This window comes from Desmodus rotundus, chromosome 9 (assembly GCF_022682495.2).
Source record: "Desmodus rotundus isolate HL8 chromosome 9, HLdesRot8A.1, whole genome shotgun sequence".
Taxonomy (NCBI): domain Eukaryota; kingdom Metazoa; phylum Chordata; class Mammalia; order Chiroptera; family Phyllostomidae; genus Desmodus; species Desmodus rotundus.
In genome coordinates this window covers 40263953-40279095 of record NC_071395.1, presented here as the reverse complement: position 1 = coordinate 40279095, position 15143 = coordinate 40263953, and the positions used below count along the sequence as shown (strand labels likewise).

At 58.1% G+C, this 15143-nt stretch overlaps 1 protein-coding gene across 1 annotated transcript; it reads right to left on the bottom strand.

The window, feature by feature from the left end:
• Nucleotides 1-771: 771 nt before the first annotated feature.
• On the bottom strand, nt 772-14589 carry NRTN (neurturin). Its single transcript, XM_024569163.4, has 3 exons — nt 14196-14589; nt 4176-4351; nt 772-1361 (listed from the first exon to the last, which is right to left on the bottom strand). The coding sequence occupies exons 2-3, from the start codon at nt 4342-4344 to the stop codon at nt 937-939; spliced, it is 594 nt and encodes a 197-aa protein (XP_024424931.2). The 5' UTR covers nt 4345-4351; nt 14196-14589; the 3' UTR covers nt 772-936.
• Nucleotides 14590-15143: the final 554 nt, after the last annotated feature.

Below are 15143 nucleotides of genomic sequence, written 5' to 3'. Positions count from 1 at the left end.
AAATCTAAACCCCGCCCAGCGCTTTTTCCGTCCTCTGCTGGGGCTCGTCATAAATCCCCCCTCGAGCTTCGAGCTTCGGGCAGGGTTTTTATGGGCCAGGACCTAGATCCCTTGGGGCCGGCTCTGCCCCAGCAGGCGCCGGTTTCGGGCTGGACGGGGCTGGCGTCCTCCCCAGACCTATCCCCACGGGGAGATGGGCAGCGCACAAATATTTTTAGCTAGTAAAAGAAGATAGCGCCTTCGAGGTCACTCTAGAGGGCGCTGACCGGCGTGAGGATTCTCGTCAGGTGAGGGACGCTCGGGTCCGCCTGGACCTTGGTCTCTTCTGCAGATTGCCTCCACCTTCCCCTACCAACCTCCATTCCCTCCTTTCCCTCCCCGGAAGCACACACTGTGTGGAGGTGGGGATGGGGACACCCCGCGGAGACTGGGTCCAGCTGGACGGTCTCATCTACACTGTGACTCCATCTTCCCCCAGCAACACATCTTGCTGGGATGGGACACGCTGGGAAGGAGCGCAGAAACCTGCAGGGAAGTGAGATGGACGGTCCTGACCACATGGCCCCGATGCACCCTATTTCCCCGCTTGTACCCTGAGACGGGACCCTCTTCGAATATTTCCTTTTCCCCCAAAGCAAACGGGATCTCCCTGCCATCCTGCAGGTGATACCCGCACCCATCCCCTTTTTCCCAGTGGAGATGCGCCGCTTTCCCACACGCCCTCCCCCTCCAAGAGGTGGACACCCCTGGTGCGCAAAATCAAGACCTGGCTCTATTTTCCACACTTTATCTCTGTACAGTTATTGCAAGAGTCCCGAGGCCTCGACGGCATCTTCAGCGCCTGGGCAGTCTGTCGCGGGGTTTGCCAGGCCGGGCTGTGGGTGCCGTCGGGGCAGGGGAAGTGGCCGCCGTCCGGCCGGGACCGGTGAGGTAGGGTCACACGCAGGCGCACTCGCGCGCCGACAGCTCGTGCACCGTGTGATAGCGGCTGTGCGCGTCCAGGAAGGACACTTCGTCCTCGTAGGCCGTCGGGCGGCAGCAGGGCTGGGCGCGAACCCTCTCCCGCCGCACGCGCCGCCGCTGGCGCAGGCGCCGCAGGCCCAGGTCGTAGACGCGCGCGGCCGCCTCGCAAGCGCCTGCGCAGTAGCGGAACAGCACCGTCTCGTCCGACGCGTAGCCCAGGCCCAACTCGCTCACGCGCACCTCGAGTTCGCGCAGCCCGCACGGCCGCGTCCCGGACCGCGCACGCGCGCGCCGCCGCCGGGGTCCCGCCCGACGGCGGGGACTCGGGGGCCGTCCGGCCCATGGCGTCAGGTTGCGCAGGTCCACGGCATCCGGGGCACCCTGCAGCAGTGCACGGTCTGCGAGGGGAGGGAGAGAAGGGGGTGGGGGTCAGCGGGTGGCGGGAGGGAGCCCCCTCCCCTCGATGTTCCCCTGCAAAAAATGACCCTTGAGGGGACGCTGGGGCGCCAGCGCATCTGCCTGGGCGTTGTTGGAGGGGTGCATATCCAGACCCCCACGCTTGGCCCCCAAGGCTACCAACACCTTTCTGGACCCTGCTCCTATGCTGAGCTGCTCAGAGCCTGGCTAACCCTTCCTGGGTGCCCTGGACCACTTTCCAGCCTGCCCCACCTGAGCTGAGCTGAGCTGAGCTGATCTGGGTGTCTCAGCCACTCTGGGCAACCCTCCCCCCAATACTGTCTGTGGATCCCATCCTTATGCTGGGCTGCCCCAGGGTGCTGACACACCCTCTGTGACAAGTGTTGGAGTGCTGCTTCCCCCACCCCAACCCCTCACCCTTTAGTTGAACTGTATGGGTCTCTGCTTCACTCTCTGGGGTCCCCCACCCAAAGCCCCCACATCTTTTCTGAGCTCCTGGGCTGCTCACAACCCTCCATCCTGTCCCTACTGCTCCACTGTGCAGTGGGACTCAGTTCCCCCATCCGGAAACCCAAGTCGAGGTGTTTGGGCTTCTCAGAACACGCAGAGGGGCAGCGGGCACTGGGGCCTGCGTGCGTACCCCAGGACGTGGAGTGGCAGCAGCTATTGTCAGGGCCACTCTCATGTTACAGGCAAGGAAACTGGGCACCCAAAAGAGCAGACGTGGCCAAGGCTCTACCACCAGCAGGTGGCAGGGAGGGACACACACCCAGATAGCATTCTTCCGGCCTCTGTCAAGTGCCCAAGTTTGGCCCAAGTTCAGCCCTCTTCACCCACAGCTGCCGGGAGGTGCCCAGACTCACAGAATCCCAGGGTCCTGTAGCCTAAATTTATTTCCCAAGAGACTGGCCCTGCCCCAGTACAGTCAGTCCTTACTGTACATCATAGGTAGTTCTTGGAACTGCGGCGAAACAACAAAGAATGAAACCAGTTTTACCAAAGGCTAATTGACATAAAGAAGAGTTAAGTTCCTAAGGCATCTCATCGTTATAACAAAACTATGTTTGAGGAAATAACTTTATTTGAGAACCTGTTATACTCCACGGCCCCAGGAGAGAAGCGCAGGCGTTGAAATGGCTGTTGGGAGGCTCCCAGCCCCTGACAGGTTGCAGTCCAACTTGTGGTTGGGAGAAGAAATCCTGAGTTTAGCCCCCACCTGCCCCCAAGGCTAGCGCACCTGGCTGTCAAAACAAGTAAAAGGGAAGCCTGAGGGGGAGGGACGGTTGCCCAGGGGGTGTCTATTTCCACAGGGGATCTCAGAAAACAGACAAGCCCCTGTTCTGAGCCTAGCTCTGCCACTGTCCTCGTACAACTTCAGGCAGTGATGGCCCTGCTGTGCCTGTCTCCCTCTCGGCTCAATGCTGCTTGCAGAGCTTGCCGAGTACCTGCTGTGTTTGTGGCTGGGAGGGTGGAAAGTGGGGGGCGACGGAACAGCCTTTTCTGAGTTCTTGCAGCCCAGGAGGAGGACCGGGATGACCAGCACTGTCTGCTCTGGGTTTAAGTTTGAGCCTGGCTCACTTCTGGTGCCTACAGTTGCCCATTTAGTGTGCACACCCCAAGGTGTGCATCTAGAGAGCTTTTTGGGAGGCTGCCAGATGAAGTACAGATGCCCAGTTAAGTTTGAATTTCAGATAAACAGTGAATAATCTTTTAGTATATCTGTCCCTGCATCCCTCCAGCAGGCCTGGCCACATGCATAGGGTCTGGAACGCAAAGAGATGAGACCTGCTCCCTGCCCTCCCCCCCACCCCAAGCCTGAAATTCCACCATCAGCGCATTAGTCCCAGGGACTAGAACATGAGGCCTTGGGGGAATCAGCAGCCACTCCCTTCTTGCAGTACATCTGGGTACAGGGATAGGACACAGGGCTGGCAGGCACCACCCATGGGCTGAGACACCTCCCAGTGAATCCCATCATTGGTGCTTTGCCCCCAGAACCTGGAGCACTAGCTTTCAGGGGCCCCACCCAGGACTCTGGGACCCAGTGTCCTGGAAAGGACTCTGGTCTACAAGGCAAGGAGTGGGGGTGGGAGTGAAGTCCATGCCGGAGGCCACCACTATGTACTGTTAAGACAAGAAAGGACTGTGTGGTCTGGCAGGACGGGTGTGCGTGCGGTTGCCACCTGCATGCGCCATGCATGCGCCAGGCCTGCACTTACATCCCAGCCACCCACACGGGCATACCGTGTGGGCATGTGCGTGCACACACAAGGTCGGGGCCCTTGCAGAACTTATACAGGACCGGCGCCAGAGGCACGTGGGGAGTTGGATCAAGTGGCCGCATTCCCCAGGTGGGTGTTTCACTTCTCTACCTCCCTGCCTTTTCCACATCGGTCTCTCCAACCCTTGTCTGTCTGTCTGTGCTTCTCTGCCTCTGTTTCTAGGTCTGTCTTCCCCCTTCTTGTCCCTGTTAACCCATACAGGTCACTGGGGCCTCCAGTCCAGCTCCTCCTCCCTACACTGTGCTGTGGAGGGCTACCCAGCTGAGTTCCTAGGTCTAATCTCCATCTGGCCCCCTGACCCCCAAGGGACAGAGCCTAATTCCTTGTGACAGTTGAGCTAAGAGACCCCAGTTCCCAGGAGCCATCCCCCACTCCAGGCCTCTGGGGGATTGCACCCTCCCTCCACCCCATCTTTAAAAAGCCTCTGTGGCCTGGTCCCACTGCCTGAAGTTCCACCAGTATGGCCACCCCCATGTTGGGGGTATCTGACCCAAGACCAGGAGAGGGGCTTACACTGGGCCAGGCGGGCGATCCGGGCATCCAGGGTGCGAGGTGGCCGGCGCAGCGGGGCTAACGCGGGTCCGAGGCGTTGGTTGAGGAGCAGGCCATCCCGACACATCCAGATGGACAGCACAGAGCTGCAGAGCACTGAGGCCAAGGCCGCTGCCTTCCAGCGCTGCATCCTTGGCCTGTGGGCATGGGATGGTCAGCCCAACAGCCTCGGTCCGCCAGGCAACAAACAGGCACGGGGTACTGGGCCAGGCACTGGGGACACAGTGGGGCCTCTGATTTGGAACCACTGCTGCTTAACGATCAATAATAACAGACATGATTTAGCAAGGGACCACTGAACATGGCTGTGAATAACACTGCGAAGGAAGGGTAGGTGCTGTGCCAGAAGTATCAGGGAACTGCCCCACCTGGGGCCCCAGAGTGCTTTCCTGAGAGTTGAGGAAAGTTGAGACTTAAACAAAGATAGCAGCTGGCCAGGTAGAAGAGAGTGGTATCTCAGGCAGGGGGAACAGCCAGTGCAAAGGCACTGAGGCTGAATCAAGCTTGGCCAATCCAGCCAGGAGCCCAGTGCTTTAGGGAAAGAGTGAAAAGTGAAGGCATTCCCAGTAGGGGGCACTGTGGGGTAAGGGTGGCCGGGAGACCCGGTTCTTTGAATACTCTGGGAGGCAGAAACCTTGGGATTGAGTCTTTGTTCCTTAACTAAGATGTCCTTGGGAGTGACTTCCTGCCCCTTTCAGAGCCTCAGTTTACTCTCTAGACAGGTAAACTGATTCCCAGGAATGGGCTGCGATGAACCAAAGCTGCTCTGGACCCACTTCCAGGCTATTGCACAAGCTGGTCCTTCCACCCAGCACACTTTTCTCTCCCTCCCCACTTCTATCCCCCTTTGGGTTCCTCTTGGACCAGCGCCTCCCCCAGGAAGCCTTCCCTGACTGCCCCCCACACCAGGCCCTGAGCGTCCCCCATCAAAGCATCCATTACTCGGTGCTGTGACTGCCTGGGAGCGTCATGCTTAGTGCACACAGTGTTTAATACCCCTCGTGCACCCCAACAACAGTGTCAGAGCAGCTCCCTGCTGCCTGGGGGCCCCTGGCCCTCGTTTACATTCCCCCACCCGGCTGCCTGGTGCTGGCCCGCGCAGGGCCTGGCGACAAGCCCGGTGTAAACATTTACACAGAGCGCTGAAAGCCGGGCTGGACGCGGGTCAGCAACTGGGCTCGGCTGCGGGGTGCCGGGCGCCCCCATGGGCGCACCTCTGCGCACAGGCTGCTTGACTGGGCGCAGGGCAGTTATTTCCATTTCATTTGCGTGTGATCTGCGTAGGCCCAGCGGTGGGTGCGTGGTTACGCAGCGCCTGCTCCCGTCTCACCGATGCACCGGCACAGGACCTACACCCAGCAGGCAGTGTTAACAGTGGGTATTCATGAAATGCCTACTCTGTACAAGACCCCGTGCTGAGCCCAGGAGAGACGCTCTATTACCTCCATTTTACAGCTGAGGAAACTGAGGCACAAAACAGACAGGAAGGGGCTTGTCGAAGGGCATTTGTCTAGAAAAGGACCTGAGATTCCAACGCGGGCTCTTTAACACCAGGCACATCACATGGGCTGGACTGGGCTGGGCTTTGGAGCAGAGGCTGTCGAGTCACTCCAAGGACTACGTGGTATCACAATTCTTATTGCTGCTGGTGGCGGTGGTAGAGAATGAGCTCCCAGACATGGGGGCATGTAAACAAACCCTGGGCCAGGCTGGATATCTGAGGGCACAGCACTTACAAAGGCCTGGGGGCAGGACCAGGCCGGGCTTGTTGAAGGAACAGGGAGGCGGCGGGCCCCTGTGACTGGAGCAGAATGAGGCAGGGGAGGTGACGGCAGGTTGTGTGGGGCCTTGTGGGCTGCAGGGAGAATATTTCATTCTCAAGGTTGTGCAGCTAGCAGAGGTCAGCCATTTGTCAGGTGCCCAAAGCCACCCCTTTATTCTTTTTTAAATTTTTATTTATTGATTGGAGAGAGAGAGCAACATTGATTTTTTGGTCCACTTCTTTATGCATTCGTTGGTCGATTCTTGTACGTGCCCTGATCAAGGATGGAACCCCCAACCTTGGCGTGTCTGGACAACACCCTAACCAAGTGACCTGCCCAGCCAGGGCACCCCCTTTATTTATTTATTTATTTATTTAAAAAGATTTTACTTACTTTTAGAGAGGCAGGGAGGGAGGGAGGGAGGGAAAGAAACACCGATGTAAGCGATCAACATCGATTCGCTGCCTCTCATATGCCCGACCGGGGACCCAGGCGTGTGCCCCAGCTGGGAATCAAAGCAGCGACCTCTCGCTTTGAGGGGAGACGCCCAACCCACTGAGCCACACCAGTCAGGGAAACCCCCTTTATTCTTAATGAGCACCTACTATATGACGATCCTGTTCTGTAAACAGTGTACATTAAGTCATTCCAACCTCACAAGAATCTTTATCCCCATTTCACAGATGGGGAAACTGAGGACTAGAGCAGTAACACGACTTACCCAAGGTCACAGAGCTGAGATTAGAACTCTGGTGGCCACAACCCCTAGCAGGGGGAGATGGCAGGGAAACCCACCCAGGCTCAAGACCGCGGGTGAACCCGGCTTTCTCTTGATCCCAGCACCCCGCTTGCTCTCAAACCCAAGCCTTGGAGCAGTGTGCTTCAGCCTCCCTGTTGGAACCAGGCCCCTGTGCAGCGCCAGGCCGTGGTCCTCTGTCTCTCCTAAGGGCTCAAGAGGGGACTGAGAGGGTGGGTGAGACAAGAGCCAAGAGATGACCTGGCCAGAGGAGTTCATCCCCACCCCTCCCCCGGCAGCCTTGAAGCAGTAGACCCCACCAGAGCTCTGATGGGGGACAGGAAAACAGGGGGGCTGACAGTGGAGGGGGCCCAGCATGCCAGCTGATAAGCATCTGTTAACAATGGGCCTTTCTGTAAGGGGGTCACCCAACTGGTTTGTCTCTGGCACAGACCTGACCCTGAGAGGGCGATGCGGGTGTGGCGGAGGGCACGGGGAGGGCCCAGGTGTGCTTGTGTAATGGAGGCCTGGAGACTCAGGGAGGTGGGTGCCTCGCAGCGCATTTGGGGCTCGCACTCATTTACACCCAGCATGCTCATTCTTGCGCACACTGTGTCCCACTCACGCATGGGTGTTGGGTGTTTTTACACTGTCAAATATCCCATTTACACACTCAATGTTTTCATACAATCATGCATTTGGACATTTTTAAATACATTGAAACCCTAACATTCATACACCTGAGCACTATCACATACATATTTGGGAGTTCTCACACACCCAAACACGACCATACTCACACACTAGGGCGTTTTCATACTCCTCTCAAACATTATCACATACTTGGATATTCTCATCACTAATCTTCTAGCATCACACACACTTGCACGCAATCACACACTCATGTTTTCACACTCACATACTCCAACATGATCAGAACCTCATGGGAGCACTACCACACCCACACACTGTTTCACACTCACACACTTGGGTATTTTTAGACACATGCATTACAGCACTCACACACTACCATGTGCACATGCTAGTGTGTTTCACACTCATGCACTTCCACGTGGGCAATTTACATTACACTTAAACATGATCACACTCAAACAGTACCATGCACACACAGTAGTGTGACTGCATTCTGGCTACAAGCTCATGCATGCAGGGCACACACACGTGCACACCCTCAGTGCTGTTGGCTTCTCGCTGCTAAGATACCAGAGGAACAGTGTACGGCACCCTCACAGTGGGCTGAGGGTGAGGCCTGTGGCAGTGGAGGAGGCAGAATGACCCAGGAGAGAATTGTCCTGCCCCTGGCACCCAGCCAAGGTTCACACCTGCAGGCATCTGAGGTGCCACCCACACTGCCCCGATGGGGACTGGCCAGTTCCCTTCCAAGCCCTCAGACAATGTCCAAACCCTGGAGAGTCCTCACTGTAGGGGGAAGGGAGCAACCTTCCTACTTAGGGGCCAGGCTAGTCTGAACTGCAGCAAGAGGGATTGAGGCTAGACCTCCATCTCTAACTGAAGGCCACAGTATCCCCAGGGCTGGGGCCGGGTGGGAGGCGAATCTGCGACTCAGAGAGGAGTAGTGATGATTAGCCCAAAGTCAGTCAACTAGGCAGGTCCTTCCAATCATCCAAGGAGCAGGCAATCAGGGTGAAGGTGTGTGGGTGTTTCTGGCAGCTTCCTTGGTGGTGCCAGGAAATGCTGCTCATTATCCTGGTGTCCAGGCAACGCCCTGGGGCTCCACCTGTCCACAAGGTTTCCCAGGGACATCCACCAGGCATACTTGTTCCCAGGGTGAACAGCCTCTGTACTGCAGAGCTCCTGGCCTCAGGGAAGCACCTGCTTCATGCTTGCTCCCAGGGACAGAAAGGATGAGAGGTGACCCCTCCCTCAATCCACTCACCCCTTCAGTCTGGGGAGGCCTGGAATTGGGGCCTGTCGTCACTGGGCAAACTCCTACTCATCCTTCAAAGCCCTAGGTCCTAAAGCCCCTTCTCCAGGAAGACTTCCCTGCTCCCCATCTTGGCACCCTTGCCACAAGTCCCTCCCTCTTGCCCAGCCCTGCAGCATAGTGTCTATGTCCATGCCTGTCTTTTCTGGGGTAGGAGTTTCTGGAGGAACAGCCTTGGCTGGGTTATTGCAATAATTCTGTTCACAGAGGCATGAGCTGGCTGCAGCTCCCAGGTCTCCATGCTTTTGGTGCCTCCCTCCACGTGTTCTCTTCTTCCTTTCCCCCTCACTCCTGGACACATCCCTGGTCCTCCCATAACTCAGTTTCCCCATCTTCAGAAAGTGTCCGAAAGGGGCCACCCAGCACTGTGGGAATGCCGGAAGGACCTGGGAGGGCTCAATGGGGTGGCTAGTAGGGCTGCCATCACGGCCCACAGCGAGCCGGGCTGTGGAGCCATACGGGCAGACATGGAGGTAGCCCGCACACCAAGGAAGGCGTGTGTCTGTGAGCACTGACTGTAGCACTCGGTACCCCAGACCGCTGAGTCTGGGTCCCTGCTCTGCCTCCTCCTGGCTGGGTAACATGCTCCTCTTCCTCTCTGAGCCTCAGTTTCCCCATCTGTACAATGGACTGCCCAGGAGCCCTCCCTCATTTGGAGGGCCATTTAATTAATTCAGTGAAGTTCTGAAGACTCGGCCGACGGCAATGGCTGGGCCTGGCCCTCGGACACGCGTGCTTGCAGGCCTGTACCTCTGTTTCCCCCGTCAGCACTGGCAGCTCCACGGCTGGCAGCTGGGCCTGCTCCCAGGAGAGCCCTGCTCGTCTCCTCTCCCCCAGATGGCCCCTGGGGATCCACTGATGGGGAAACTGAGGTCCTACGATGGGTGGGATTTGGGCCTCTCTCAAGGCAAGACTCAATGGTTCTGCAAAACAAGAAACAAACTCTGCAGCCCACAAAAATGTGTCCCCTCCCGTGGAGAGCCCCAGGGCCCAGCCCCACCCATGGTGGGGACGGGGAGGCCAGGGCAGTCTTGAGCTGGCAACACACATCTGGGGGTAAACCAGGAACATCTGGCTAGCACAGCTGGTTCTGATGCTGCGTGTGCAGGGGCTGGGGCCAGCCCGTGGGACGGCCTCACGGCAGGCACAGTCACAGACACCCCCAGCAGACCAGACCCTTCCAGGCCTGGCCAGAGGTGGCGGCATAGTCTCTCTTCTTCTTCCCCCAGCCCAGGAGCTGCCTGCTGCTCCACTGCTAGCGCCATCGCTGGCCCCTGCTACTCTGATGATCAAGTGTCAGCCCGAGCTCCTGTTAGGGCTCTGGGCTTGTCATGGCCAAAGTGCAGCTGAGGGGTGGACAGACAGAGAGAGAGTGGCTTCTTGGGGGAGACTGTGCTGGTTGCTTTGTGATAATAGTAGTAGTAAAATAATCACAGCTAACAGTAACCCTAGCAAACAACACTACTGGCATAAGCAATTTACATGTAATGACTCATAGCAAGGTATGGACTATTTTATTCCCATTTTGTAGAAGGGAAGACTGAGGTCCAAAGTGAAGTGACTTGCTCCCATCGAACAGAGTGTAAGTGGCCTGGGATTTGGTGTTCAAAGCCTGGGATTTGAACACCAGTGATTGGGCAAACTCCTACTCATCCCTCAAAGCCCCAGGCCCAGTACCCGCTCTTCCACATTCTTAACCATGGCCTCTCTAACAACAATAACATTAACACCTGGAAGTGTTGGCTATTCCATTTATTTAGTGCAAAGCACTGTGCTAAGGGCTTTCCATGTGTTTAATTCTCCCCACCGTCCCTGGAAAATGTTATTATTACTAGCCCCGTTTTCCACAAAGAGTAACTGAGGCTTGGAGAGGTAGACTGACTTGTTCAAATAAGTGGTTGAGCTGAGGTTGAACCTGCGTCTGACTCCAGACTTGTTCTGGCAACGGCTCCACAACGCCTGGGCTCTGGATAACGGGGTAATGAAGAAGGGAGAGGAGACACAGGGAGGGTATGATAGGCTCTGCTGTTTGGGGAAGAAATGGGGCTGAGCTTCAGGGAAGTAAGGTATTTCCTCAAAGACATACAGCAGAGCAGAACTAGCAAGTGAATAAGGGGCCAGAGATGGCAGAAAGCCCAGACTGCTAGGCTGGGCTCTGCCCCTAACACATTAACTCAGCAAACACTTACTGAGCCCCTACTGTGTGCTGAGCCAGGCAGGGAACTCTGGACGACCAAGGCCAACCTGGGCTCCACCCTTGCCAACTCACTGTCCAATCAGGTCAATGGATTATAAACAATAAATAAATATGGTAATTTAGATGTTGACAGTGCAACAAAAACAAAAAAATAAAGCGAGGTAAAGCAGTAGTGACTAGGAGCAGCTCTGAGGCTGAGTGGTCAAGGAGGGCTTCTCAGGGGAGGCAGCATTTGCGCTAGGACCAAGTGAAGATCTGAGGAGAGCATTCCGGGTTGGGGGACCTGCAGGAGCGACGGCTGTGAGACGGTACTGTGACTGTTCCAGGTGACCATGGCCACTGGAGCAACAGAGCCAGGGAAGTGCGGGGAAATGAGGTGGGAGAGGGCACAGGGGCCTGTGACCTGCCTGCAGGGCCAGTCCTCCTCTCTCCACCAGTACCTGGGGCCCTCTTCCTGCATCTGCTGTGCCTTCTCAGGGAGGCTGGGCTGGGGAGTATGCGTGTGTGTGGCGCAGGGCCACAGTTTTTCAGACCCAAGGACCCACCATTTCTAGCCCAGCCTTCTGCGGCTGGCCTGTAAAATTCTCACCTTGACTGCACCATGCTGGTCTGGGACTGGCCCCATAGGCATATGGGACAGGCAGGAGGGGGCTGCCTGGGGTAGGATAACAGGATCAGCCTAATGAGGCCTGGCACGGCGCACAGCTGAGCAGCTGGTGCGGGGCCTGGCAGGTGGCGTGAGGGTTGTGCATCCTCTGAGAGTGGCCAGGACATCACACAAAGCTGGTCAATGGACAGAAAAGGAAACTGAGGCACAGGCCCCAGGCTCAGCTCAAACCCTAACACTAGTTTCCTGGGAACCAGGGCACCTGAGTCACTTCTTCCATCTCTCCAAGTTCAAATGTTGCCTCAGGTCCCCATCACACTAAACTATTTAGGCACAAATGGTGTCCTGTCTCAGGGCCTCACTTTCCCCACCTGAGAAGTGACATCTACCTGCTGCCAGCAGGGGCCACCCACTAATTTCTTCCTGCCCTGGGCCCCTCTGCCCCACCTTGGGAGACCAGGAGAGATACATCTGCAGAGGAATCCCACAACCCCTCGGCAAAGATGGCTGGGCCCACTGACACCATTCGTGTTAAAGACCTATGCCTCTCTCCTCCGTATTTCCAGCCCTGACCTCCAGTAATGTGCCCCAGCCCACCGCTCCCTCTGCCAACATTTCAGAGCAGCCTCTCCTTCCCACACTCACCCTGGCACCCTGGATTCATCACAACCAACCAGCCTATTCTTTCCTGCCTCTAGATCTCTGCCTGTGCCACCTGGACTGTGCTTTGTTTTCCACTTAGAAAACTCACTGCCCTGGCCTGGTGGCTCAGTTGGTTGGAGCATTGTCCTGTACACCCAAAGGTTGTGGGTTCAATTCCTGGTTAGGGCACTTACTTAGGTTACAGGTTCGATCCCCGGTTGGGGTGCTTATGGGAAGCAACTGATCATGTTTCTCTCTCACATTGATGTTTCTCTCTCTCTCTCTCTCTACCTCTTTCCCTCCCTTCCCCTCTCTCTCTCTAAAGTCAATAAACATATCCTCTGGTGAGGTTTAAAAAAGAAGAGAAAACTCCTACTCATCCTTCACAGCCCCAGCTCCAAAGCTCCTCCTCCAGGAAGTCTTCCCTGACCACTCTACCCTAAGATAGAGCCTTTGTTCCCTACTCTGGGCTCCACCTTTGGTCTAAGTCTGTTGCCCTTGAAGGACAAGGCTCAGGAGCCCTGACACCAGAGTCAGCCATACCATTGCCGTCCAACGAACGAACATTTGTTGAAACAATCTCTTGACTGTGTCTTTGTGCCTGGCTACAAACTGTTTGGTTCCTTCTCCTACCATAGACTCTTTATATCCTCTGCTCCCTCCCTGAAAACTGAGGCCTGAAACTTGAGGGACAAGTGCTGATAGTGGAATTCCAGACACTGCACACCCAGCTGCAGAGGGGGGATGTTTGATTTTCTTCCCTGCACCCCCTAGAACCAGCTCTTTGCAGCTTGCTGTGGGTAGGCTGGTAGGCCCAGGAGTGGCTTCAAAGTCCCGACCCTCAGGAGTCCTGGGATGAAGGGAGTTTGGAGAGGTGTCCAAAGGGCCCCAAGGCAAGGGGCTGAGGGTGGGGAGAATCTGGCAAAGCCAAGAGTCTTCCCTCCACTGACATCCGCCTAGACCAGTCACGCCCCATTGGGGCTTCCTCAGCCTGGGGCACTTGAAGGCAGACAAAGAGTGTCAGGGAACACAGAGAGGATGTCTGGCAGGGAGAGGGCAGGGCAGGCAGGCAGGAGTGAGGAAAATCAGGGGTCCAGTCCCCTGTGCCCCTTACCAGCCCCCTGGCCCTGCTCCCTGGAACTGGGCTGGTGGCCCAGCCTTGCAGGTAACCATAAGCCCGCTAAGCAGGGCCAACGCCACCACAGTACGTGCTGGTGCTTCCTGGGGAGGGGGCAGGGGGGACAGCAACCCCTGGGAGGGGCCATTTTCCCCTCCAACCCCGTACTAAACCTGCCCACCGTATGCGGCGCCCTAGGTCTGAGAAACCCTCCCCCCCACACCGCTCCTCCCGGGAGAATTTTGAGACTGTCCCGAGCAAGACAATGCCTCTTTTAAAAGGCAAGAAAGAGGGGCACAGCCCTTTCTCCTTCAAGTCCAGGTTTTGCCCTTAAGGACCCCCCTCCGAAAAATAAAATGTGTTCGCGCCCTCTTGTGGTTGAACAAGTGGCTCCAGGAGCCAAGAGAGCCGGGTCCTTACCGGAGGACACCGTGTCCCCGGCGGCGGCGGCGGCGGCGCGCAGGGAACGCGGCTGGAACTCGCCACTGACAGATGTTTACTTCTGCGTGCAGCTGGGCCGCGACGGCAGCCCCCCACCCAGGGTATGCGGGATCCGGATGCTCCCCACGGCCCCTCGTAGACCAAACGGCAAAAGGGCTCGCCCTCTTAGAGGCTGGGGAGGGGATTCCGGCTGCCCCAGCTCCCACTCCTCCTCAGACGCACACATGGGGGCCAGGGAAGGCACACGTGCGCTCGCCCCGTCCGACAGGGACTCCCTCCCCGTCAGATCGTGACTTGGAGAGGCGTTTAAGGTCGCCCTCCCCACCCCGCTCCTCCGCCAAGCGCCGACCTGTTGCCCCTTGACCCCACCCTCATACATACGCCGGTTCTGGGCTCCGGCAGGGAAGGTACTGGTCTACTACGAGTCTCTAAGACCCCCCATACTGCCATACATGGGGCCGGTCCTCCCCTCACCTCGGTCCCTTGTGGGTCCCTCGCTTGCCCCTGCTTACCTGCTGGGGCGCCGGACTACCCGTCAGTGGTGGCCGCGCCTGCCGCCCGCGCCGGCCCCAGCCCCTGCCCCTGCCGCCGCCACCGCCATTCGGGCCGCCTGGGCCCGTGGCGCCTGGGGGGGCCCGGGCCTGAGGGGGCGGCCGCGGAGGGGGCGCGGCGCGGGCCGGCCCATGGGGCACCCCCGGGCTGGCTCAGCCGCGGGCTGCGGCCATCCCGGTCCGGCGGGGGCTGGGGCTGGAGGATGCCCTGGACGGCCTGCGGCTCGAAAGGCGCGGGGGTGCACGGACGGCGCGGGCGACCTCGGGGCGCGGCGCGGGGCTTCGGGGCGGTAGAGCAAGGGGCCCGGGCGCTCTGAGCCGCTCCAAGGCGCGCTCTCCCGCCGCCTCCGCCGAGGACCGCTCGGCCGGCGCGGGGATGGAGGCGGGGCCGGGGGAGGGGCCAAGGGCGGTGGCTCGGGTTTCCCGAGACCAGAGCAGCCTTCGCCCCGCCCCCGCCCGATGGGGCCCGCGGAGCGCAGGTGGCAGGGGTCCGGGGCCACAGCGCCCCCCTGGACGGCGATCTCCCCGGGCCCGGAGAGCCCTGCAGCGCTCCTGTTAGAAAGCGGATCCCAAGGCACCTTCTCCCCAAGAGCTCCTCCTGGGATAAGAGCCCCGACGCCAGTGCCCGCGTCTCTCAGTCCTCCCTCCCTCCAGCTACACGAGGATCTGGCCTTACAGTCAGGCTCCCGGGTCTTTCCTGATCCTCTTTCGGAAAGCAAGGCCGCAAGAAGTCCCCTCACCAAGGAAGCCCCTGAAGGAAATCCTCTGATCAGCGCTCCCTTCAACTAGCTGTTTCCCATTTCCCCACGCCAGGAACCCGACGGCGCATCTTCAGTAAATCCCAGGCTCCAAGACGCACCCCCTCCCCAGATCCCTCTCTGGACAATTAAGAGTCACAGTATTCCTCCC

Excerpts from the sequence above, each read along its gene's own strand:
- NRTN (XM_024569163.4), bottom strand. The coding sequence starts at position 4,344 with ATGCAGCGCTGGAAGGCAGCGGCCTTGGCCTCAGTGCTCTGCAGCTCT. Across the intron at positions 1,362-4,175 it reads GATCGCCCGCCTGGCCCAGT|ACCGTGCACTGCTGCAGGGT; the intron begins GTAAGCCCCTCT and ends CTCCCCTCGCAG.